The sequence below is a fragment of the Eptesicus fuscus genome, chromosome 8 (genome assembly GCF_027574615.1).
Source record: "Eptesicus fuscus isolate TK198812 chromosome 8, DD_ASM_mEF_20220401, whole genome shotgun sequence".
In the NCBI taxonomy this organism is placed as follows: Eukaryota; Metazoa; Chordata; class Mammalia; order Chiroptera; family Vespertilionidae; genus Eptesicus; species Eptesicus fuscus.
Window position 1 is genome coordinate 13824226 of NC_072480.1, and position 25458 is coordinate 13849683.

General features: G+C 42.3%; 1 protein-coding gene across 1 annotated transcript in view; it reads left to right on the forward strand.

The window, feature by feature from the left end:
- The window catches only part of LOC103295621 (guanylate cyclase soluble subunit beta-2-like), a 64265-nt gene that overhangs the window by 33199 nt on the left and 5608 nt on the right, over positions 1-25458 (forward strand). Inside the window, exons 5-13 of the mRNA XM_054720278.1 lie at positions 652-848; positions 1817-1928; positions 3122-3225; positions 4683-4899; positions 9573-9893; positions 13224-13372; positions 15103-15249; positions 21514-21668; positions 24811-24962. Coding sequence (XP_054576253.1) covers positions 652-848; positions 1817-1928; positions 3122-3225; positions 4683-4899; positions 9573-9893; positions 13224-13372; positions 15103-15249; positions 21514-21668; positions 24811-24962 — 1554 coding nt within the window. The remainder of the gene's footprint in view (positions 1-651; positions 849-1816; positions 1929-3121; positions 3226-4682; positions 4900-9572; positions 9894-13223; positions 13373-15102; positions 15250-21513; positions 21669-24810; positions 24963-25458) is intronic.

A 25458-nucleotide genomic window follows, 5' to 3' on the forward strand; every position in this document is an offset into this window, starting at 1 on the left:
AAATTATGCTGGTTTTTACATAGTTGTGATAATTCTGCATATATTCTTTTGTATCAACTTTTTTTGTATTCAGCATTATAGAAAAGTCATCCTCCCATGTTCATAGTTCATATAGTCTGCAAAACCACCATCTTCAGTGGCTGAATGATATTCAACATTGTAATTAACCAGTCCCCTATTGTTGATATTTTAGTTGATACCATTGTTGCTATTGTAAACAGTACTGTGATGAACATCTTCAGGCATGCTTTTACCTGTTTTATATAACCCTGGGTTAGATTCCCAAAGGAACACTTTAAAAACATGATCCTTAATGCTTTTACAATGAATTTTGATTACATTATTTCCAGAGTTCATTTAATAAGTTAAATACTTTCCTGAAATAAACCAGCACACAAAAGATGCTTAACTAGAAATTAGAGTGGCAGGGGTATACTTGTATAGCCATGTATAGCTTAACTCTCTGTAAAGTTATTTTATTTTTTAATTTTATTAATATCTCATATGCTGCTTGTCTTGAGGCAGGGCATGGACTTGGTGAACTCTGGACTATTCATCAGAAGTTGTATAACTTGATTATTTTATGTTTTTTTGCTGACACAACTCCCTTCTGCCATCCCTCACTAATGGGTGTCCTTATGCTGGCTACAGGTATCATTGAGGCTGTGGCCAAAGACTTCTTCAACATTGATGTGTCCATGGATATCCTTGACATGAATGAGGAAGCGGAGAGGACAGGGAAGAAGGAGCACGTTGTGTTTCTGATTGAGCAGAAGCCTCACAGACAGATGAGAAGGGCAAAGCCAAATAGGTTACAAGATGGTCGGGACATCCAGAGAGACCAAGAGGTACTGGGTTTGCTGTGTCTTCAGAAAGCATAGTCCCTCCTAGTGGGAGAGTCAGCTGGACCTTCTACTCCTTCTACTAGTGGATTAAGCAGGGATTCTCATTCTTAGCTATTGACATTCTGGACTAAGTAATTTTTTGTTGTGATGGGCTCTCCTGTGCATTATAGGATGTTTAGCATCACCTCTGGTCTCTACCAATTAGATGCTAGCAGCACCCTGCCCGCCCCCGCCCCCCAATTGTGGCAATCAAAAATATCTTCAAGTATTGCCGAATGTCCCCAGGTAGGGGTATGGAACAACCACTTGTTTAAGGTAACCTAAATATATGTTGGGAAGCTTTCCGGGGTGTACCTTAGCCTGGACAATTTTCACCTATAAAAATGCCAATATAAAGGTTTTGACATTTGACCCTGTGGCTTATTTTGTAATCTATTCTGAAGTAAATTGACCTTTCAAGTCCTTGGTGCCCATTTATGCCGCTGGGACCAGTCAGGGGTCTGGAGTGAGCTCATGATCCCGTGGTTGGCTGCCTCAGTTGTGACTTGTAGATGTTCTATTATCTGTTTAGGCACCACATATATTAGATGCACAGCTCTCATCCACATGGCTTGTACAAATATCCAGATAAGCCTGTGATTCCTGTAGCACACAGTGTTTATATCTTACAGCAATCAAAGCCCACCTCAAGTCTGTTCACTGCAGAATCTACAACCATGGGAAGAGAAGATGACCGTGTGAGATTTTCCTGCCTGCCCACTCTTATAAAAAGTTCTTGCTGCCTTTGAGAGAGAACCAGCCTGAGGATTAATTATATAAAAATCTTGGGGCTTACAAAGTCTTGGTAGGACTGACCTTGCAGCTCTTACTGTTCCTGTGGCCCCAATCACAGCAAATGGGGCTTGTGCATCTCCAGTTCCATGACCAGTCATGTGACCAGGTGCACATGCTTCTCTCCCTGTCATCTGCAGGCCCTCAAGGCAGCTTTCCTACGGATGAAGGAGAAATATTTGAGCATCTCTGTTTGCCCTGTGAAGAAATCTCACTGGGAAGTTGTGAGAAGTATAGTCATGTTTGGAAAAGGTGAGTGGGCTACTCTCCCAACCTTGACTCCCAAGAGTGATTGCACACAAAAGGGCAAAGTCCTCAATCATTGCTATGTCACTGATTCTGCAGAATTTGGATTTGGCTGGTATGGTTTTTAATTTAAAATGTCAGACTCTAACTTGCCTCCCTTTGCCCCTTTGATTTGTGCTGGGTGACATGGAGATACAGTCTCCCCTGTAACCAGGGCAAGCCACTGGAGAGAGGCTTGGAATCAGTCCTACTGGGTGACTGTGCTGAAGAGAAGGAAGATGAGTACTGACATAGTATCAAGAACAATGAATTGTCCATGGCTCCTCGGGCCTTCTGCACTGGCATGCATTTCTGGCCCAGAAATCTGTGATTAATAAGCATGGTGTCCAGTAATGCAAAGGACACTGGATCAAGAGGCAGGAGAGCAGATTTCTGGCTCTGCCCCTGGGGAGCTGTGTAACCTTGAACAAGGTCCTGCATCTTCCATCTGAACAGTGAAGGCAGTAGTCTCTCCGCTGGCTGGTCTCAGGATCAGCACCTGATGCCTGAGTCAGACTAAGGGCTCTGACCCGCCAGGAGAGGGGAGCGGGCGCGTCCTCATCGTGGCCCCCTGGATCATGATGACGTGCATCTGGGAGAAGGTCTGCAGGGCTCAAAGGGCTGCATTTTAAGTCCCTCAAGCCATGGCAAGCTACTCAAACACACAATTGACATCCTTTGTCTAGGACATTTTCATATCAAAAAGGCTCCATTTAGAATCTCTACCCTCTGCCAAATAGGGCTGTTGGTTAAATTTTAATGTGCCACCCAAAACTGTCAGTCTCAAAAGCTCCATGGCAAATGTCCCTGACGCTGGGCCGGGCACACACACTCTGCTCTGTGAGCTCATTGTCTGGCTGTCACTGTTTCAATGCAGACTCTGTTTTCATGGCGAGACATAATTGGCCTAGAAACTCTTCAACGGCAGGCAGAAATTTGGCGGGGGCAGGGGCACTTCTCAACCTGGTAGCAAGTTTTCCGTTGGTTTTAATTTGGAAGAGGAATTGCCACGGCCATCTGGAGATGCGGAGGGAGCCGTGCAGAAGAGTGGGGACTGCACTTGGCCTGGGAAACATTCAGGGTACTACCCTGAGCGCCACTCTGTGCCAGGTTGGTGGCGCTAGTTGTCTGTGAACGGGACTCTCTTTTTTTACATCCAGGGCATCTCCTGAACACCTTTGTGCCGATTTATCCCGAGCAGCTCTGGATCGAAGTTAAGACATTCTGCAGTGCTTTTCCTTTCCACGTCGTATTTGATGAATCAGTAAGGGGCCCTTTTTCTCTGTCGCTTGGATTGGGGATGCTCTGGGGACCTGAGCATGCTGTATAGTCATTACAGCTGGTAGTGACTTCCAAGTCCTTGAAGAGTGCCCAGGGCTTGGGAGACCAGGACTTAGCTTCAGAGGACCGTGGACGTCCTTTTCATTGTGGCAGCCTCCAGAGACCAGAAGGCAGCATCTTCTTGGTAAATATGGGAAGAAGCAGCGCCGAGGGGTCTGAGCTAGTGCGTGCATAAGGAGGTGTGCCACCAGGGAAAAAGGAAGTGACACTAAAATTCCAAATCCCAAGAAATAAGGGGACACTGTCCTTGGCAATGGCAGAAGAATTCTAAATGTGACCACTCATCAACCTTATGCCACCGTGGGCGTGCCAGTCACACTAAGCTTTACTTTCTGCATCTTGAAGGTGGGAAGAGGTCAGTGCCAACTCATGCCACTGCTCTGTGGGTGTTGTGAGAATGACCACTAACAAGTAACATTTGTCCACTTTCAATTTCCTTGGATAAAATATATGTCAACTAAATTGATTATGAACTCATTAAAAGGCCAATTGGGCAAAGTAAATTTGGCCCAAAAGTTTAGTTAAAATGCTATCAGCCATTGTGACTTTCTCTGTTATTTGTTTGAATGCATAAATATGCTAAATCATCTCTTATGAGTGAACTTCTGGTTACAGAGTCTATGGCATTTACTCATTTGAGGATCATCTAAGCTTGCAAAGAATTTATCTAATTGAGGAAATCAAACACCCCATAAGAACTAACTAGGAAATTATAATGCAATATACCTCTGTTTTCCCTAATGTCCCGAGGATATTATTATTGCTCCTATTAATATTTTAAATTCTGATTTACTTTTAAAAATCCATTTATTTTTACTTTTTGGGAATAGAATAACAGAAAATTTAATAATACTAATTCATAAAGTTAGGCTGATTTCTATAGCCTCCCAAAGTTACTGTGGTTATAAAGCTAAGTGTGCTTGGACAGCTGGTACCAGCAGTGGGCATTTCATGCAAAGGGTACTCACTTTGCTCCTTCCTTCTGTGTGTTCCCTGGACCCAGCTTGCATATCAGGTCCAATGCAATATAATTTTCTAGTTTCTTTATTAATTAATTCTAAACAGAGGAAGAGAGAGAGAAGTCTCACAGAGCTAGGGAAGCACTATTAGCCCAATTGAGAGCTTTAACTTCTGTTTCTTGTTAGTCAGAGATATGCTTTTAAGTACTTCAATACTATTGTTTTTCTCTTTCAGAGATTAGCTGCGGATTTGAGTTTTAAAGTAACATTTGTTACTTCCCTGGTGTCTATTCCATTATTGACCCCCCCCCCCCGCCCCCCAGTGAATCACACATCATGGCTAGAAAGATATTTCTAAGGGAACGTTAATGGTGCAGGTTGCTTTCTGTTCCTTAGTCTTACATCTGTCCTCTGTGCATAGCTGAGGGTCAAGCAAATGGGAGTGAATATTCAGAAGTATGTCCCAGGACTTCAAACCCAGAAGATTCGATTAGATGAATATTTCTCCATCATTCATCCTCAAGTTACCTTCAACATTTCCAGCATCTGCAAATTTATCAACAGTCAATTTGTCCTGAAGGCACGGAGAGAAATGATGCCTGAAGCATGGAAACATCAACCCACGCTCAAACTCCGAGGTAGTAACTCAACCCTTCCCCCTTACACTCTGCTGTTTGGGAGATTGGTTAGAGATGAAAGAGGCAGAGCCTTCCAATTTCCTCAAACAAGCTGGATAAAAAGCGGGGCAGGGATTGCATTCAGAACAGTTATTTTTCTTACATTTCTATTTGGCTTGATCTGTAAGCAATATATTTTATTTCCTCAAGTAATTCTGGTTTAGACACAAATGGACTCTAATTATATATCATCCTACTATACAAAAGATAGACATTAAATTAGTACCAGTAGTCCCATGTGCATTATATGGCATGTTTATAAAATATTAAAATATGTTTTATTTTATATAAAATAAAATTGTGGCCTCTGTTACCAAAATTTTTAGAGTGCACATGGTACTGTTGGTACTAATTTAACATCTATATTTTGTATAATAACCTGATCATTTGACCTACAGTTAATAGGGCACACATTTTGCTTTCACTTTAGTTTCTTTGTGGTAATTTAACATAACATAAATACAGCAAATCAGACATTTAAAAAGCTACTACAAAGATGAAAGAAAGTATCAAATTCAATTCAAACTATAGTAAATAGAGATGCAAAAAACAAAAAAAGTTATAAAATATAGCAACAATGACATAAAATATGGGGGGGGGGTAAAAATGTATCAACTTAAAATAAATTGCTATAGGTAAAGAATGGTACACATAAAACTCATTGGAAGCCACAAACCAACAACTTCTAAAAGATATACAAGAATAAAAAAAAGATATGAACAAAAAGGTTCTATTAAAAACTAACAAACAAAAAGAACATACAGGAAGAGATCAAGGGTCGGGGAAGGAACAGAGGAGAATTATAAAAACAATCAAGACAATTAACAAAATGGCAGTAAGTACATGCTTGTCAATAATTACTTTAAATGTAAAGGGATTAAATGCTCCAACAAAATGGCATAGTTAAGGTGGCTGAATGGATTAAGAAACATGACCCATCATGTATTGCCTACAAGAGACTCACTTCAAATCAAAAGACACATACAGACTGAGAGTGAACAAATAGAAAAAGATATTCCATGCAAATAGAAACAAAAAGAAAGCTGGAGTAGCAATACTTACATGAGACAAAATAGACTTTAAAACAAAAGTGGAATTGCTAGGTCTTATGATAATTCTGTGTCTAATTTATTGAGGAATTGCCACATTGTTTTCCAAAGCTGCTGTACATTTTAAATTGTCATAAGGATTGCACAAGAATCCCAGTTACTCCACATCCTCATGACCACTTGTTATCTCCTGCTTTTTTGTTTTCTGTTTGTTTTTTATAATTGCTATTCTAATGGATTTTAACTGGTATCTCATTATGGTTTTGATATTCATTTCCCTAATGATTGAGCATGTTTTAAAATATTTTTAATTGATTTCACAGAGGAAGAGAGAAGGAGAGTGAGATAGAAACATCAATGATGAGAGAGAATCATTGATCAGCTGCCTCCTGCACACCCCATACTGGGGATTGAGTCCACAACCTAGGCATGTGCCTTGACCAGGAATCGAACTGTGACCTCCTGGTTCATAGGTCAACGCTCAACCACTGAGCCACACCATCCAGGCTGATTGAGCATTTTTAATGTGCATATTGGCCATTTGTATATATTTTTTAGAGAAATGTCTATTCAAATCCTTTGCTCAATTTTTAATTACTTTGTTTTTCTGTTGTTGAGTTGTAGGAGTTCACTAAATATTCTGGATATTAACCCCTTATCAGAAATATGATTTGCAAATATTCTCTTCTTTTCCATGCGAGGAGGGGCATTTCACTCTGTTGATTGGGTCTTTTGATGCTTAGAAGTTTTACATTTTGATGAAATCCAACTTATCTAGTTTTTTTTTCTTTTATTGACTATGCTTTTGGTGTCACATAGAAGAAATCATTGCCAAATCCAATGTCATTCAGGTCTTCTTCTGTGCTTTCTTCTAAAAGTTTTATAGTTTTACCTCTTACATTTAGGTCTTTGATCTATTCTGAGATAATTTTTATATATGGTATGAGAGGGGACACATTTTGAGCTGTCTTTTTATTAGACTTGCAATTAGGTGTTCTAGGTATAAACAGTAGAGATATCTGGGAGGAAAATGATGTGCTCTGGGAATCCCAAGTGAGTAGTAGAGTAGAGTGATGGGAGAGGAGGCTGCAAGATGAGGACCTGAGCTCTATTGTGCAGTTAGGAACATTTTTAAGTGTCTGCCATGTCCAGATTTGAGGTTTAGTATGATCACTCTGGAGGCGTGTGAAGGATGGACCAGAGAGTAGAGAAACGGAGCCCTGGAGGCCAGGTGGAGGCTGCCACAGGAGAGCAGGTGGGAAGCTTTAAAGTGCTGAGTGCACTCGGGCAGTGGCACTGGGTGGTGATCAGGGATCAGAGGCACAACATAATTAAGGCAGAAATTGGTGACTGAATGTGGGAGTTGAAAACGAGTACTTAGGCTAATTATTAACTTTCTTGCTTGGGTAACTGGGTGATGAAGGTGATTAACTGAGAAAAGATATTATGTAAACTCCGTGAGAGCAGAAACTTTCATCAGTTTGAGTCACTGCTATATCCTCAATGTCTAAGACCACACGCCTGGCTCATAGCAGGGACTAAGTGCATATGTTATGAAAGAATTAATAAAGAAAGAGAAGACTGGCAGAGGGAATAAAAGGTGAGTTCAGTGATATCTATGCATATAAATACTTAATAGGTATTTTAAAAATCACTGTTAATGGGAATGTAAATTGTCACAATCTCTTTAGAGGGCAATTTAGCAATATGTATCAAAGCCTTAGAATGAACATATTCTTTGCTTCAGGAATTTCATGTATAAAAATATATCCTTTAACGTAATAGCCATAATTATACACAATGAGTTACTTTAAGCTTGCTCGTTGAATGTTGTTTAGATCAATAAACGAGATGGAATATAATCAATTCTAGCTTATTGCTTAAATATAAGTGTAGCCAGCAAAAATGATGCATATCTACATTTAATAATATGGAAGAATATCTATTATATATTTTAAATGAAAAATACAGATTACAAAAAGAAGATGCCAGATAACTCTTTTTTTTTGGGGGGGGGAGCTATAAAAATATATACTACATAGAGTACTATGCAGCTATAAAAAAGAAGGAGTTCTTACCCTTTGAGACAGCATGGAGGGTATTATGCTAGGCAAAATAAGCCAGTCAGAGAAAGAGAAGTATCACATGATCTCACTCATATGTGGAATCTAATGAACAAGATAAACTGGTGAACAAAATAGATGCAGAGACATAGAAGCATGGAGCAGATTGATGAATCTCAGAGGAAAGTGGGTGGTGGGGGAGGTGGGGATAGATTAACCAAAGAACTTATATGCATATATGCGTAACCCATGGACACAGATAATAGTGTGGTGAAGGCCTGGGTGGGAGGTTGGAGAGGGGTGGACGGGTGAGAGGTAGAGAGAATCAATGGGAGAGAAAAAAGGGGACATCTATAGTACCTTCAACAATAAGAATCAAAATTTAAAGAATAATAGCCTTAGCCTGTTTGGTTCAGTGGTTACAGCTTCGGCCCTTGGACTGAATGGTCAAGGGCATGTACCTGGGTTGCAGGCTCGATCCCTGGCCCTGGTCGGGGTGCATGTGGGAGGCAATCAATCAATGTATCTCTCTCATATTGATGTTTCTCTCTGTGTCTCTCTCCCTCCCTTCCACTCTCTAAAAATCAATGGGGAAAAAGATCCTTGGGTGAGGATTAACAAAAAAATAAAATAATAATAATAAAAGTAAAAATAAATACATAATAAAAGAAATAAAAGCAGACATATACTGCAAAATATTAACAGTAATTATGTAGTGAAATTATGAGCAAATTTTTTTCTTCCACATTTTCCTTTTTTGCAGTGGATGCATATTACTTTTATACTAAAACAATAAGCATATATATTTTTAAAGAAATGTGCATCTTGAGTCTGGGAAGCAAGGTTTCCTCTGGAAATACAGACTCATTGTCAGCATGGTATAGGATGAAGTTGTGGAATGCTAAAAGGGAAGACTACCAAGACAGAACCCTGGCCCTGACCGGTTTGGCTCAGTGGATAGAGTGTCGGCCTGCAGACTGAAGGGTCCCAGGTTCGATTCTGGTCAAGGGCATGTACTTGGTTGCAGGCTCGATCCCCAGTAGGGGTGAGTGCAGGAGGCAGCTGATGGATGTTTCTAACTCTCTATCCCTCTCCTTTCCTCTCTGTAAAAAAATTCAATAAAATATATATTTTTTTAAAAAGACAGAACCCTGGGGAACATTAACATTAAACGAATGAGCAACAACAAACCTAAAGGAATAAATGAAAGGAGTAGGGCAATCTCAGGGTGAAAGCAGTGTCAGGGAGGATGGCCTGCTTCACACCAGCAAGCAGCATATTGGCTGAAGAAGGGAAAAACTGGCAGCCCTGTGCAGGAGCAGGTGTTTGGAGGCCATGTCGAGAGGGGGGATGAAGAAGTAGAGGCAGGACGTATAGATAACTTTCACAACATCTGGCTAAACTGGGAGGAGTGAGACTGCGCCCTGGCTAGAAAGGCTCACTACGTGGTGACGGTCGGGGAGCCAGGTCCTCTCCTCTTGGTGACTGGCTTTCTTGTCGCCTTTCTCTCCATGATGGCAAGGCCAGATGATCTGGATGGAGTCCGTGCGGTGCATGATATACCTGTGCTCCCCGAAGCTCCGCAGCCTGCAGGAGCTGGAGGAGCGCCAGATGCATCTCTCCGACCTCGCCCCCCACGACACCACCAGGGACCTCATCCTGCTGAACCAGCAGCGCCTCGCTGAGATGGAGCTGTCCACTCAGTTGGAGAGGAAGAAGGAAGAGCTGCGAGTCCTCTCTAAACACTTGGCCATAGAAAAGAAGAAAACAGAGACCTTGCTTTACGCCATGCTACCTGAACATGTGGCCAACCAGCTGAAGGAAGGCAAAAAGGTGGCTGCAGGTAAGGCCCTCCCTTCCTGTCCTAGGACCTCCGAGCGTGAGGCAGTGTGCCTAAGTGGTTAGGGCATAGGATCTGAAACCAGGCAGATCTGGATTTGAATTCTGGCTCCATCGCTTCTGAGCAACGTGATCTTGGGTTACATAGCCTCGGTTTTCTTCTGTCTGCTTTGAGAATAATAAAAATAATACAGAAGTGAAATAGGGATTAAATAAAAATGCCTGTCAGCTACACCAGCATATATAATGTTCCCCAGAAATTTAAAGCTGCATCCTAAGCCTGGCCTTTGCCCAGTGGCCATGAATACAGTTCTTCACTATGACTGGAAATTAGACACCTAAGCATTAAATCAAGGGGTGCCTTTTGGGGCCCTTCTGGGAGAGCAAGCTATTTCTGGAGGGAAGGATCTTATGTTTACTCTGAACCTTCCATTTGTAGTGGGCATGTGTTCATTCACTAACATGCAAGGTGAACTTACTTAGTGCCAGGGTGCTATTCCAGGTCCTGGGAACACAAAACAGTTTGCAGTTTTGTGGGTTTGAGAGATATACACAGAATAAATTAGTGGGGGAGGGCATGGGCATGGCCGAAGGAAAGGAAATGAACATCCATGTAGGAGCAAGAATTGTGCCAGAATCTGTTAGACATTTTATGTTTGCTATTTCATTTAATTTTCTGAATATTTCTAGGAGGGAGGTGTTATTTATCCATACTGTACAGCTGAGCTAATTTACATTCACCCCAGCTTATGAGTAAACCAATAAGTTTATCTAATTCAAAAATTCATGCTCTTTCTACCGCATAAGGTGCTGTGGAAACACAGATAACAGGGAAATTAAGGATAAATAGGGGGTGTTGTGAAGGCTTATATAAAGTGGTGGCACTTGAGTTGGGCGATGAGGCTGAATATCCGCAAAAAGGAGGGGGCATTTGGAAGAGTGAGATGGTAAGAGGAAAGGTAAGGTCATGGAAAAGTAAGTACTGCAGGTATTGTCCTTAGAACACGGGGTACATGGCAAAGTGGGGCCTTATGAGGCGGGCAGATAGGATGAGGCTCAGCTGATAGAGTGATGAATCTGGATTACCAAGGGAAAGAAAATGATTTTATATTTTAGATGTAGAAATTCAATGAAGTATTTTTCTTATAATGACTAGCTTTAGAAATACTGGTACAATTTTGGTTACAGTGCAGAGAACACACGTGAGGGAGGCACCCTGAGAGCACGTCCCATGAAAGTGCAGTTCAGTGATGAGGAAGGCGTGAATTGAGACATGAGTAGGAATCAGCAGGATTTCATAACTGATAAGATGGGGAAGGTAAGGGACAGGAGTCAGTGATGAGTGTGAGGGTTATAGCGCGGAAAGATGTGATACTTTATCGTAAGGCAGAACAGAGAGAATAGGCTTGAGGGCAGCAAAGCCCGGCCCGTTTTAGAGCTGTTGCGTGTGAAATGCCTGTGGGAGGCACTCTATAGCATGACCGACAGGCGGTCAGGAATTGTAGGGAGAGCTCAACGGAAGTTCTGGGTCAAAGATCTGGGCGTGATCCCAGGGTGGGTGGTAGTTCATCATAGACCCTATGAATGATGGAGAAGGTCACCTAGGGGGCATGAGGTGGAAAGAGAAGACAGTGTGTACTGACCTTTAGGGGACACCTATTATGTAAAAAGGGGGGAAACCAGTGAAATGTATTTTAAAAGAAGATGATAAAAGTAGGAAGAATATAGAGAGAATGGTAGGCCAGAAACCACAGGGAACAGAAAGTTAGATGAATGGGAGACTGTTACCATAGGAACAAATAATACAGAAGGCACCCAGCTCTGGTCAAAGAGATATCCATATAGTCATTCAACACATACTTATTGAGCATCTACTATGTGCCAGGCCCTGCTCTAGGTGCCAGGGTTACAGCAGAGTTCAAAACAGTCTCTCATCTCCTGAAGCTTATGTCCCAATGGAGGAGATAGGCAACACCCTAATAAACAATCTTATATAAAACTAGTAGCCTGTTTGCACGAAGATTTGTGCAATAGACCTTCATTCACCTGGCTGCCTGCACCAGTTTTCTGCCGGCACCGGGGACCCAGGCCTTGGCTGTGGTCACTGCCTTCTGCCTTCTTTCAGGGTCCGGGCTTGGCCCTGGGCGGTGGCCTTGGGCTCGGCTGCACCCAGCGTCCCTGCTACCAATCGCAGGAGCCGACCCCTAGTGGTCTCCTGCGATCAGCGCTGGCTCCCCGCTGGCGCCCAAGGCCGGGAAAGCCTCGGGCGGCTTTCCCGGCCTTGGGCTCCGCCACACCCAGCGTCCCTGCCACGGTTTCCTGGTGGGCGTGGTTGATGGGCGTGGCTTGGTTGGTGGGCATGGCTTGGGCATAGCGAAGGTGCGGTCAATTTGCATACTTGTCTATTATAAGGTAAGATATCATGCCGTATAAGTCTTATGGGGTGGAGGGCAGCATTCAGACTAAGAGGACACATATCTAGGAACTATTACTTTCGATAGGGTGGTCGGGAAAGTTCTCACTGAGGTGGTTCCATTTGAAATGGTAAGACAGAGCCCCATGGGTATTTGAGAAAAGAGTGTGTCAGGCAGAGGAAACAGCAGGTGCAAGGGCCCAAGCAGGAGGCTATGCTGGAGAAACCCCAAGCAGGCCAGCTGGGCTGGAGTAAGCTGGAGGGAGGGATGGAGACAGGAGGTCCGAGAGGTGGTGGGGGAGAGCAGGTCCCCTTTTCGGCCATGGTAAGGATTTTGTGTTTTAATTTGAGTGTGTGGAAGTCATGGAAAATTTGAGGCAGAGGAATCAGAGATCTGACTTAAACAGATCATCTGGCTGCTATATGTAATTAGCAAGCATGGCGAGAGCCGAAAAGCCAGATGAGTTAAGGACATGGTGAGGATATGGGAGCTTCACCGCTGCACTTCATGGTGCCCAGACTCTACCAGCCCTGACTCTGGCCTCCTGTAGTTCAGGCTCTGCCTTGGACCCGGGGCTTCTCTTAAGTCAGTGCCCACCCAACCCATTTCTGACATCCCACAGCACTTGGCACATCTTATTGAGTATCTGTTTGCTCTTTTGTCTCCCTCTCTGGACTGGGAGCTTCTTAAAAGCAGGGTCTGTGTCTGTGTCATGTTATATGGTTTTCCCAGCAGGATGACTAGCTCATAGCGGGCACTCAATAAACGTCAGCTGGGTGAATGGTGAATGGTCAGTGGCATCTGGCTCCTTTTCCTCGAGGCATAGTCAGACTTGGTTCACAGGGGGCACTTGAATTTAGAATCCATGGAATTATTATTCTATATCCTTGGCTATTACTAATACCTGGTTTCTGTCGCAGGAGAATTTAAAACCTGCACAATCCTCTTTAGCGATGTGGTGACATTTACGAACATCTGTGCTGCCTGTGAACCTATCCAAATCGTGAATATGCTGAATTCAATGTACTCCAAGTTTGACAGGTTAACTAGTGTCCACGACGTCTACAAAGTAAGTGTTTGTGTCCTGCAGGGCGGGCGTCCGTGCTCTCAGCAGGCAGGTCCTCAGTTGCAGGCCTTTCTCTTTACTGGTCTGGTGTTTGATGTGGATGAGAGCAGGGTGAGGAGGAAGAGCTCAAAGGGAATTGGAAGTATTTTATAAATTTTAGTTTCTTAGGAATCCCTCATAATACCCAATACTAAGATGCTTGAGGGGTGTGGAGGGGGTGGGCACACTGTTTTCCCAGAGAGGAGTTCTCCTACTCCTTAAAGTCAGCATCAAACCCAAACCCAAATAATGCATATTGAATACACAGCATCTTACACCTACCCCAGCAGCTTCATCTTCATCTTCCCTGGGATTTGTTTCCACCAGAAGCAGAGAGGCCTTTTGGCTTTCTCTGGATTGTTTTCTGAGTCATTTTCCTTCCCACCTCCTTCTTCACACTCCTCATACCCCCAGAAAATAATTACCATGTTGATATGGTCCTTCTACCAACATGTGAAAAATGACAGAAATCTCCTACCTAATAAAAAGATAATATGCAAATTGACCGTACAATCGACACACCCACAAGCCACGCCCACCAGTCACGCCCACCAGCCAATCATAGCAAGTATGCAAATTAACCCAACCAAGATGGCTACAGCCATAGAGAGCAAGGTTTCCCAGGTAACAGAGCAAGCCAAGCTTTCCTCGAGCTGTTGCAGGCCTAAGCCTCCACTCAAGCTACAAAGTTTCAATTATAGAAGGTAAACAAATTCAAACAGAATGGCGGCAGAACAGAGCTTGAGAATGCAAGCCAGGGTTGCCGGCGGCAACAGGGGAAGCAAAGCTTTCCGCACACCCTGGCCGGGCCCAGCCTCCGCTTAAGGCTACAAAGTTTCAATTATAGAAGGTGAATTAACTGCCACAGAAATGGCTGCCAGCTGCGGAGGGAGCAGCAGGCTTGGCTCTGCTCCAGGCTACAAAGTTTCAATTGTAGAAGGAAAATAAATTCCAGATACCTGGGCCTCCGTTTGGGTTGCCAGGGGGCGTGGTTGGCCTGCAAACCACCACAGGCCCCTCGCTCAGGCTGCCCCATGCCCCAAGGGAACCCCACCCTGATCAGGGACGCCCTTCAGGGCAAACCAGCTGGCCCCCACTCCAGCACCAGGCCTCTATCCTATCTAATAAAAGAGTAATATGCACATTGACCACCACTCCAACACACAATATGTCTGCCCCCATGTGGTCAAAGATCCTGCCCCCATGTGGACACAAGATGGCCACCACAAGATGGCCAGCAGGAGAGGACAGTTGGGAGGCACCCGGCCTGCAAGGGAGGGCAGTTGGAGGTGATCAACCCTGCAGGAGAGGGCAGTTAGGGGTGACCAGGCCGACAGAGGAGGGAAGTTGGGGGCAAACAGGCTGGCAGGGGAGCAGTTAAGCATCAACCAGGCTGGCAGCAGAGTGGTTAGGGGGTGATCAGGTTGGCAGGCAGAAGCGGTTAGAGGCAATCAGGAAGGCAGGCAGGCAAGCAGTTGGGAGCCAACAGTCCTGGATTGTGAGAGGGATGTCCACCGGGATCAGGCCTAAACGGGCAGTCGGACATCCCTCCAGGGGTCCCAGATTGGAGAGGGTACAGGCTGGGCTGAGGGACAACCCCCCTCCGTGCACGAATTTCATGCACCGGGCTTCTAGTCTAGTGATATGTTTGGAGCATCCAGGAAAACCTCTGAATACCCTCTTTTCCATTACAGGTGGAAACAATAGGAGATGCTTATATGGTGGTAGGGGGTGTTCCAGTACCTATTGGAAGCCATGCTCAAAGAGTGGCTAATTTTGCTTTGGGGATGAGAATTTCTGCAAAAGAAGTGATGAATCCTGTTACTGGAGAGTCCATCCAGGTAGAGAGCAACTGGGTGATTGCTTAATACCAACCATCTCACACAAAAAAGTAGAATTCTTCTTATTTGTCTGCTTAGATGCTTCCTGGGTATGTTACAGTAATTCAAATGAATGATTTCTCCCAGCTCTTCTCTTCTCTTGCATATGTTTCTAAGTAACAGAGATATTAGTCAGGATATTATTGTTCCAACTTCTCTCAAATTTCAGAGGAGGCTTTGGAACTCAGGATTTTCACATGATTCACTGCAAGTTTCTCTGTCCATAATTTAGGACAGTGCTGAGCACGCCTCCTCATTTACTTTGTAGGCTTCCATCCATGTTGGAAGCCAGCTCATTTATAATTCCACTTTTCTGTTCACACATTTCAACAAGTGGTCAGGTTTACTAACTAGCCAACTTTTCCAGCTTAGAAAAATTGTGAATCCAACTTGCTGTTTGACAGGTTCAGAACTCGGGCTGAGGTGTGAAACTGTCTCCAGCCAGCAGGCCAGACACCATGGTGCCGTAAGATATTCAGAACAGCTTTCCTTCCCCGACGGGGCCATTAGTGAGGCATCTGCTCTCCTTTCTCGCAGGAAGCTGCTCCTGCAGCTAGTTCACTCTATAAAAGTTGGGCAATTTAGGAAATGAAAAGTAAGTGTCTCCTTCTGTCTGCTCAGCAGATCCTAATTGGCCTGAGATGGCTTAGAACAGTGTTTTTGCCTTTTAAAATTTAATCACTTCCCTGCTCTAATCAGTCAGATCTTCAAGTAGCCAACTAAAAAGGAATAAAACCAATTATAGGATGGAATAAACCCTTACGCAGGAGACTCTGAAAATGTGTTCCACTCACCCTCACCACACTAATTTCAAAGCTGAGAAATGCTGCAGATACTGGTCATTGTGGCCACTGTAGTCTTCTGAGTAAAAGTTGGCTTTAGGTAATTGCAAGAACATTATGTCCACAATACTTGCCCTGTTGTATGCACACAGATACACGTGTTAAATAAAGCCCTCAATATAAGAAATAATAAATTAAGATGGGAGGCAATGAGGGAGTGGAGATAAGAGATATGTTTTAAGGACTAATGGAAGCTATCAAAGAAAAAATAATTAATTGAAAATATACTGTTGTGTAAATAGTGTGTGTGTGTGTGTGTGTGTGTGTGTGTGTGTGTGTGTGTGAAAGAAGCATAGCAACAGAGGTATAAATCATGCTACAACTGTAAGAATGAAATTAAACAGTAAATTACTGGAAACTCTCATGGTAGATTTACCAAGGGAGTGGGGGGGGACAGAAAAAGGTATTATCATTTCTAAGGTAAGAATAGGGACATAATTAGGAGCATCTTTAAATATCCATCAGAACAGCATGTCATATGGGTTTATTTAAGGCAGTAGGAAAAGGACTAGAAACATTTTCTCTCTTAATATAATTGTGCTGCATTTCTTTTCATTTTTTTTTTACAAGATAATGAAACAAAGACAATTTTATTCAAATTCTCAAAAACTTATACTCAATGTGCTGTTTCTAAAATGTATGTCATCCTTTATGTAATGATTTTTATTATTTTATCTTTCCTTTATAGCTGTTGTTGTTATTTGTGGGGTGGTTTTTATTTTTTGGCTTTTCTTTATAGTCCTTCAGTAGAAGCCAGAGTCTTAAGTTGACCAGTTAGCATCCTCTGGCCTACTATTCTAAGTACTTCTCAATATTCATGGCCAACATCTGGCTTCTAAATGAAAGGCTTTTGGTCTTTTCAATCACTGCTGATAGGGTGAGACTGCATTGTTACTATAACCACATGAATAATTTAGAATCAATCTTGGCATCTAGTTTTGCATTTCTAATCAAATTTACAATCCACCTTTAGCTTCTTTTGTTGTCATTTTCAGTTTATTTCATACTTCATTTCTACAGTTTTAAAATTAGTACTCTTTGAGGTCTATTATTTAATTCATATAGCCTTTAATATACATTTGCAGAGGTCATACGATGCATGAGACAGTATTACTAGGTGCTTTGAAGGATTCAGAGAAATATATGACAGGCTCCTTTTCCTAGAGGAATTTATAATCATATTTCAGGAGAAAATCTATAATGAAAACAAAAAGAAAAGTAAATCTGGTTAAGATGTAGAATGCTGCAAGAGACTTCTATTTCCATACTAGAACTTAAAAAAAAAATCAAAGAAATATAAACTAGCTAAATTCTAGAAAATGTCAAGCCCTTTCAAGGAGAAGACACCCATAATTACATTCACCACTAGGAGAGCAGCAGAAGTAATCCACCAGAATCGAGGGTAAGGAGAAACCAGTCTAAATTTTAGAGAACATGTTATGGCCACCCTAGGGCTGAAATGACAGGTTAGAATCTCCCAAATCTTGTCTTTGATATGTCCTGGCCACAGAGGCTGTACCCATCTACCAACTCTTCTCCATAGGCCTTCACAAAGTACATAGGGTTAGTCAGCCAAAGGCGAGGGATAAGGAAGGAGAGTTGAGAGAGATCTCAGTTCCTGAGGTATATAGGACCTTCCCCAAATGCAAGGCAGTGGCCTATGGAGGGATGATGTTAAAGCAGAAGAACTAAGAGAAATTCCTCTGAGGTACTCTTGGAGTTCACCAAGTACATTACAATGACCCTTTGAAGTCTGGAGGCAGAGAGAAATCTCCTCAGGTAGGGAGAGCCAAGGTAGGACTGATGAGGTTCTCAGAACTTTGCTGGTGTTCAGATCCCGAGCTCTGCTGAGTGAAAGTCCCTATCCAGTCTTTGTAACATTTGAAATCAGTGCTCTATAGAAACCAGCAATATATCTGGAAAAAGCCAAGACCCCACTCAGACACAGATAAGTTCACTCAGCCTCCACTCTAGCAATCTGACGAAGAATGAGTATAAACTTTTCTGGTGGGTAAATATTACCTACCTCAGTCTCTATTGTACTTTCACACACAATATGGGACATATAATTAAATAATTTAAAATATGAAATGCAAGAAAACACAAGAAAATGGTGATGTAGTATATAGCCAATAGAGGAAATAGTTAATAGAAGCAGGTCCAGAGATGGCTTAGATATTGGAATTATTAAACAGAGTCTTGAAAATAACTATGATAAATATTTTGAAGGATCTACTGGAAAGGGGGAAGAAGTTTGAATTGATTGGAAACACACACACAAAGTTTATCTACTCTCTCTATTCTCTCTCTATTTATTCTCTGTCTATTAACCTATCTATTAATCAGTCTCTCTATCTGGCCCATGAAAATAAAAACCATTATATCAGAAATCAGAAGTAAATAATTCATTTTATGGGGTTAAGAAAGACTAGACAAAGTAGAGAAAAGGATCAGAGATTTTAAAAACAAAGCAATAGAAATTATCCAAACTGAAACACAAAGAAGAAAATGATAAAAAAAAAAAAAAAAGAAAAGGAAGAAAGAAAGCATCCTACATCTGTAGGACAATATGAAATGGATCACCATAAGTGGAACTGGAGTCCTAGAAGGAAAATATAATGAATGAGAATGGCTCAGAAAAAAATATTTGAAGAAACAATGGTTGAAATTTTTCAATATTTATGAAAGATATCACCCCACATTTCTAAGAGCTTAGCAAACTAAAACAGGATAAATACAATACATACAATATATAGTCAAATATATCAAAAGTCCTACCAGTGCATTAAGGCAAGAAAAATAAATATAAGACATAAAAACTGAAGAGAAGTAGAATGATCATTATTCACAGCCCAAATAATAGTGCATCTAATAAACCTTAACAAGCTATAGTAAATTACCAGATCTAAATAGTAAGTCTACCAAGGTCTCACTAGAAAAGGACTATACACAAAAAATATTTGAATTTTTATATGCTAAGAACAAAAAGTTAGAAAATTAAATAAAAACAAACTATTTATATCTAGTCTTAAATCTTAGAAAAGAATAAAATTGGAAGACTTAGAATACTGAATCTCAAGACTTATTCTAATGCTAGAGTAATAGTGACAGGGTAGAATTGGCAGAAGGATTGAAAAATAAGTCATTGGAGCAGTATAGAGTGCTTAGCAGTATAGAGAACACATATTTAAGGTCAATTAATTTTTGACCAAGGCATCAAATCAATTCAGTGTGGGAAGGAACCCTTCTTGAGAAATGTTTCTGTTACAATTTAATATACACATGGAAAGAAAAATGTACCTCAAACCTCCCTCACTTTATATATAAAAATTAATTTAATATGTATCACAGACCTAACATAAATTCTAGAACTATAAAGCTTCTTCAAAGCAAATATAGGAGAATAGCTTCGTGTCTTTGGGGTAAGCATTTATTTCTTAGATAGGACACAAAAAGCACTAACAGTAAAAGAAAAAAAAAAGATAAACTTTAATGCTGTGGGCCAATTGTGTCCCCCCTGAAATGTACATATCCACATGTAACCAAGTACATAGGGTTATTCAGCCAAAAGCTAGGGATAAGGAAGGATAGTGGAAGAAGAAAGAAATGTTCGTAGATCATTATTTGGAGGCAGGGCTTTTAAAGGGGTGATTAGGTTGAGATGAGGCAGTTAGGGTGGGCTTTAATCCAGTCATACTGGTGTCTTGATAGGAAGAGAAAATTTGAATACATGAACAGATACCAGGGATACATGCACACAGGGAGGATACAGTAAGCAGTGGCCACCTGCCAGCCAAGGAGAAAGGCTACAGAGAAACCAAACCTGCTGACATCTTGATCTTGGACTTCCAGCCTCTAGAACTGTGAGAAAGTAAATTTCTGTTGTTCAAGCCACTCAGTCTGTGGTATTTGGTTATGGCAGCCCTAGTGAACCAATATATTCTTAGAATTTTTACATTTCTCTATATTAAAGAAATTGAATATACAAAATCACAAAATGGAACAAATATTTATAATATATATATTACATATATAAATATATATAGAACTCCTATATATTAACAATAAAAAATAAACAACTCAATTATTTTAAATGAAAAAAAATCTTGAAAAGACTTTTCACAAAAGATATATGAATGGACAATACATACATACATAAAAATGTGTTTAGCATCATTAGCCATCAGGGAAATGCAAATTAAAATCACAATGAGATATCATTTCACACCCACTATAAGACCAAATGGTGGTGAGACTGAGGACAACTGGAAGTGTCACAAGGCTGATAGGAATGTAGAATGGTTTCGACTTTGGAGAGTTGTTGGGCAAAGTTTCTTTCTCTTTTCTTTCTTTTTCCTTTGGGAACATTAAATATACATCTACCTGGCATCTACCTTGTGACCCAGAAATCCCACTTCTGGGTATTTACCTGAGAAAAATGAAAATGTATGTCCATAAAAGGATCAGTACAAGAATATCCCTAACAGCTTCAAACTGGAAATAACCTAATGTTTATGTTTGGGAATAGGAGACTGAATAAATAAATTGTGATATATTCTTACATTAGAATAGTATTGAGCAAAAAAGGAATGAACAACCGGTACATACAACAGTATGGTGAAGCTCAAAGACATTATGTTGCATAAATGAGCCTGGTTCAGAATAGGATATCCTATATAACAAAAGCCTAATATGCTAAGTGTCCAGGCGACTAGACGGCGGTTCAACTAATCAAAACGCAATATGCTAATGATATGCTAAGGCTGCTCAACCTCTCGCTATGACATGCACTGACCACCAGGGGGTAGATGCTCCAACTGGTAGGTTAGCTTGCTGCTGGAGTCTGGCCAACTGGGACTGAACTAGATGGGCCAGACATGCCCTGGATCCTTCCCACGGTCCCTCCTCAGCTGGCCAACCTCCCACGTCCCTCCCCAGCCCCAATTGTGCACCAGTGGGGTCCCTCGGCCTGGCCTGTACCCTCTCACAATCTGGGACCCCTCAGGGGATGTTGGAGAGCTGGTTTCAGCCCGATCCCGCAGGCCAGCCTGAGGGACCCCACTGGTACATGAATTCGTGCACCCGGCCTCTAGTACTATATAATACCATTTATGTGAATTGTAGAACAGGCAAATTAATCTATGGTCAATGAAATAAGAAGGTGATTGCCTCTGCAGAGAGGATAGAACTGAACTGGAAGGGGCCCAACATATTTATGAGATCTATATTAGCTAATCTATAATTTATTTTGGATGGTGGCTATAGGATACATGCATTTCTTGAAACACTTAAGATCTTTTATTTTATGTAAATTATTCCACAGTTTAAAAATAAGAGCAAGACTATTTGATGCTCTCTTTTCAGTGAGGTTCTCTCTTTACAGATCAGAGTAGGGATTCATACTGGGCCGGTCTTAGCAGGTGTTGTGGGGGACAAGATGCCACGGTACTGCTTGTTTGGTGACACTGTGAACACAGCTTCTAGGATGGAAAGTCATGGGCTTCCCGACAAAGTGCACCTCAGTCCCACAGCCTACAGGTAACCACTCACTTACTCATGCTTTCCTTTGTCCCTTCTCCCTCCAGAACTTACAGAGGCCTAGCAGCCAGGAGATGGGGTAGTGGAGGAAACCCGTGCTTACTCTTCCATGCCACACTAGCTTACAGAAGACATTGTGTCAGACAATAGACATTGTTGAGCCTCTGCTATAAGATAGTTTTGCTCTCAAGTAGCATAAAGTCTAGATGTATATTTAATATTACCAAAAAAAAACAGCCCAGAGGCCAAATCCAGTCCGCCACTTTATGTTTATTTTTGTAAATAAAGTATTACTAGAACACAGCTATGCTCTTATTTACATACTGTCTTTGGCTGTTTTCACGTTACAACAGTAGAGTTGAGTAATTGTGAAAGACTCTATGGCCCACAAAGCCAAAAATATTTACTATCTGTTTATTTGTTTGTTTGTTTGTTTAAAATATATTTTATTGATTTCAGAGAGAGGAAGGGAGAGGGAGAGTTAGACACATCAATGATGAGAGAGAATCATCAATCATCTGCCTCCTGCATACCCCTTCTGGGGATGGAGCCAGCAACCAGGGCATGTGCCCTGAGTGGGAATTGAATGGTGACCGGACTTGAACGGTGATTCATGGGTTGACATTCAGTCACTGAGACATATGAGCTGGGCTGCTACCTGTTCTTTTACAAAAAAAAGTTTGCCGACCCTCAGTCTAGTGGAAGAAGAAAGAAATATTCACAGATCATTATTTTAAAAGTGTGATAAAGATATACATAAAAAGATACTTATGATAAAGTATCTTATGATAAAGATATACATAAAAAGATACTTATGGTTTTTTGAGAACTTACAAGAGGTCACATTCTATCCCAAGTTTTTTTACATATGTTAGTTCATTTATTGTTACAACAATTCTATGAAAATATACTATTATTATTCTTATCTACAGATGAAAAAAAATCAGGCACTAAAAGGTTAGTAACTAGTTGCCTCCGGTCACAGGTAGGCTAGGAAGGAGTAGAGCCTGGATACAACCCAGGGGATCAGGCCTGGAGGGAATTACAGTGTGTGTCATGGGGCAAGCGTGCCTAATCCAATAAAGAAATTCTTTGTGGAGGAGGATATTCCTGAGTGGAATCTTGAGCAAGGAGTTCCAGAGTCGGATTTAGCTCCAATTGGGGTATTGGGAGTGAAAAACAAGCAGGATAAACACTGAGGTAGAATCAGTACAGAGATTTATAAACAATTTAGCTTATTGAGGGGCTGGGGCTTACACAGTAGGTGAGGAAGAGCCCCTAAGGAAGGTGAGAGCACAGACAGCGGCAAGGCCAGGGTCCTATGTGAGCTCTCCACTCACAACCAAGTAGCACAGATATGAGCATCAAGAAATGGGAAAGAGAAGACCTGTTAGGAGTTTGATTTGAATCAAACATTGGCAGTGGGGACTTAGGGGAAGGTAAAATCAGCTAAACTTGGTAATTACTACAAATGGAGGATGAGAAAGAGGGAGATGCCTCAAATGTCTCCCAGGTCTCCACCTTGGGGGACTAGGGCCTGAATCTCTCCATCTGAAACAGGGCAAGTGAGAGGGAGTCCCTGTCATCGCGGCAGATGGCGAGTTCAGGTGTGGGAGTGTTGAATTCAAAGGAATTGTGGAACATCTAGGTAAAGGTTCAGTGAAATGGATGAATAAAATTTGAAGTGGAGTTGTTGGTTGGGGATCCAGACTTGGAGTAAGCATCACATAGGTAGTAATTAAGCCGCGAGAGTCGGTAAGATCACCTGGGGAAGGATGCAGTGTGAAAAGAACAGTGGCAGGTGGAGAAAGAAGAGCCTGTGTATGAGGTGGAAGAAACAGAAAAGAACCAGGCATGGAAGTTCAGGGAAAGAAGTTCCCTTGTGGATATTTTTAGGGGGGAGAAATTGAACAAACATGACAAATATAGTAAAAGGGCTGAAAAATATTCACCAGAGGTTTGGGGGGGCATTTTCAGAAGTTGTGGTAGAATTGTGGGGATAGACACTGGATTATGGGTGGAAGGATAAAAAGAAGAGAGCATTTTTATGGGATTGAAGCAGGATAGAATCAAGTGAGAAAGTTTTTTTTGTTTCTATTTAGGATGAAAGAGATATTGGCATGCTTATAGGCTGAGGGGAGGATGCAGGTGGAGAGGGAGCTGAAGATGAGGGGAGAGTTGGCTGATGGGGCCTGGACCTGAGGAGGTGGTAAGGAAGCATGGATGGGGTGCCCTTGAACAAGACACCTCATCCTCTGAGATTGGGGAGAAGGGTGGATGTGGTCAATGAGATGAGAAGTTGCGGGTCTCACCTATAATGGTTAAAATTTCATAGATGAATCAGATCACAAATTAGGAGGCACCGTCAGCTGCTTGAGAGTGAGGAGAGAAGGTGCCAAATGAGGGAAATTGAGGAGCATGGTGAATGTCTGAAACCTCCATGAAACTGGTCCAGGACAAGGGAAGGTTGATGAGTGCTGAGATCTGGCTGAGGCATCTGACCATGAATTGGAAACTTTTCCAGTTTGCACTGTTCTGTGGTTCTTCTCCAACATCTCTCAGTGGCCAGTTAATAAGTAAACATTTTATAGTTTTTCCATAACTATGTCTCTTTTCATGGTCCCCTTTTTATCCTCTTCCTGGGTTCCTCGGCAGTCAGAAACCAAGGAGTAGCTTGGGTAGTTAGGATGAGCATGATGACACCCTGGGGTGTATCGGGGACTTGGAGAAGATGGAGAGGAGTGGGCTGATCTCCTAGGAGCCCCTTGTTTCAGAACCATGCAGAGATGGTGCACACGCAGGCATTGGGGTGTGGTTGTAGAGGTGTGAGGGCTGCGGGTATGAGCCGTGTGCTAGAGGGAGGGAGGTGGTGATCGGGTCACAGCATTTTGGTGGGACCCCTGTGCTCTCCCTCTCCTTCCGGCACCCTGTTCCGATGTCTGAACTCATGCCTCCCTCCTCTCCCCTCCTGCCTCTTTGCCCCCGTTAGCAGGCCCTACTGATGTCTCAGAGTCCCACTCCTCCGTTGTGTGCCCTGAGCCTCAGACTTCTCCTCTCTCATTATCCATCCTATTGTAGCCAACTCTCCCGCTACAGAACTGTGATCTTTGAAATCTGGTGCATTTATTTCCCCTCTGTGCAGAGCCCTGGAAAACCAAGGGTTTGAAATAATTGAGAGAGGTGAAATCCAAGTGAAAGGAAAAGGGAAAATGACCACATACTTTCTGATCCAGAACTTGAATGCCTCAGAGGATGAGATCATGGGGAGACCTCAAACTCTGCTTGATCACAAAGGTAAGCCAAGAAGAGAAGCCTCATTATGAGTGTGAATATTTTCCCCACCGACCACGTGAGACATGTTTAGTGTGGCCCTTCGGCTGGCAGGCTCAGCGTGGGTATCATCCCTCACCACCACCAAGCTGTTACCTCCCATTCGGTAACAGCTCCCGAGAATCAATGCAGCCATTTTGCCCTGATCGCTCTTCTCTTGCATCCTGGATGTTATGCTATTCCTTGAGCCAAGCTGGTGGACAGTCTAAGGGTCTCTCAAGCATTTGTTTTCAAGGTTCTTCCCTGTCCTAGACATGAGCTTTTCCCATGAGCCTCTCCTGTGGCTGGAGAGGGTTCCAGAGCCTTCCTCTGCTCCTCAGCCTCAGGGGCTCCGGAAAGGCTTTCCTCACACGCTGGAACCTTTCGCCTCCCTCATTTTCTGCTGGCTTCCAAAACTGGGAAGAAGGACAAAACCTGTGACTCACCCAGCTCCAGGAATGACAAAGAATGAGTTTAGGTT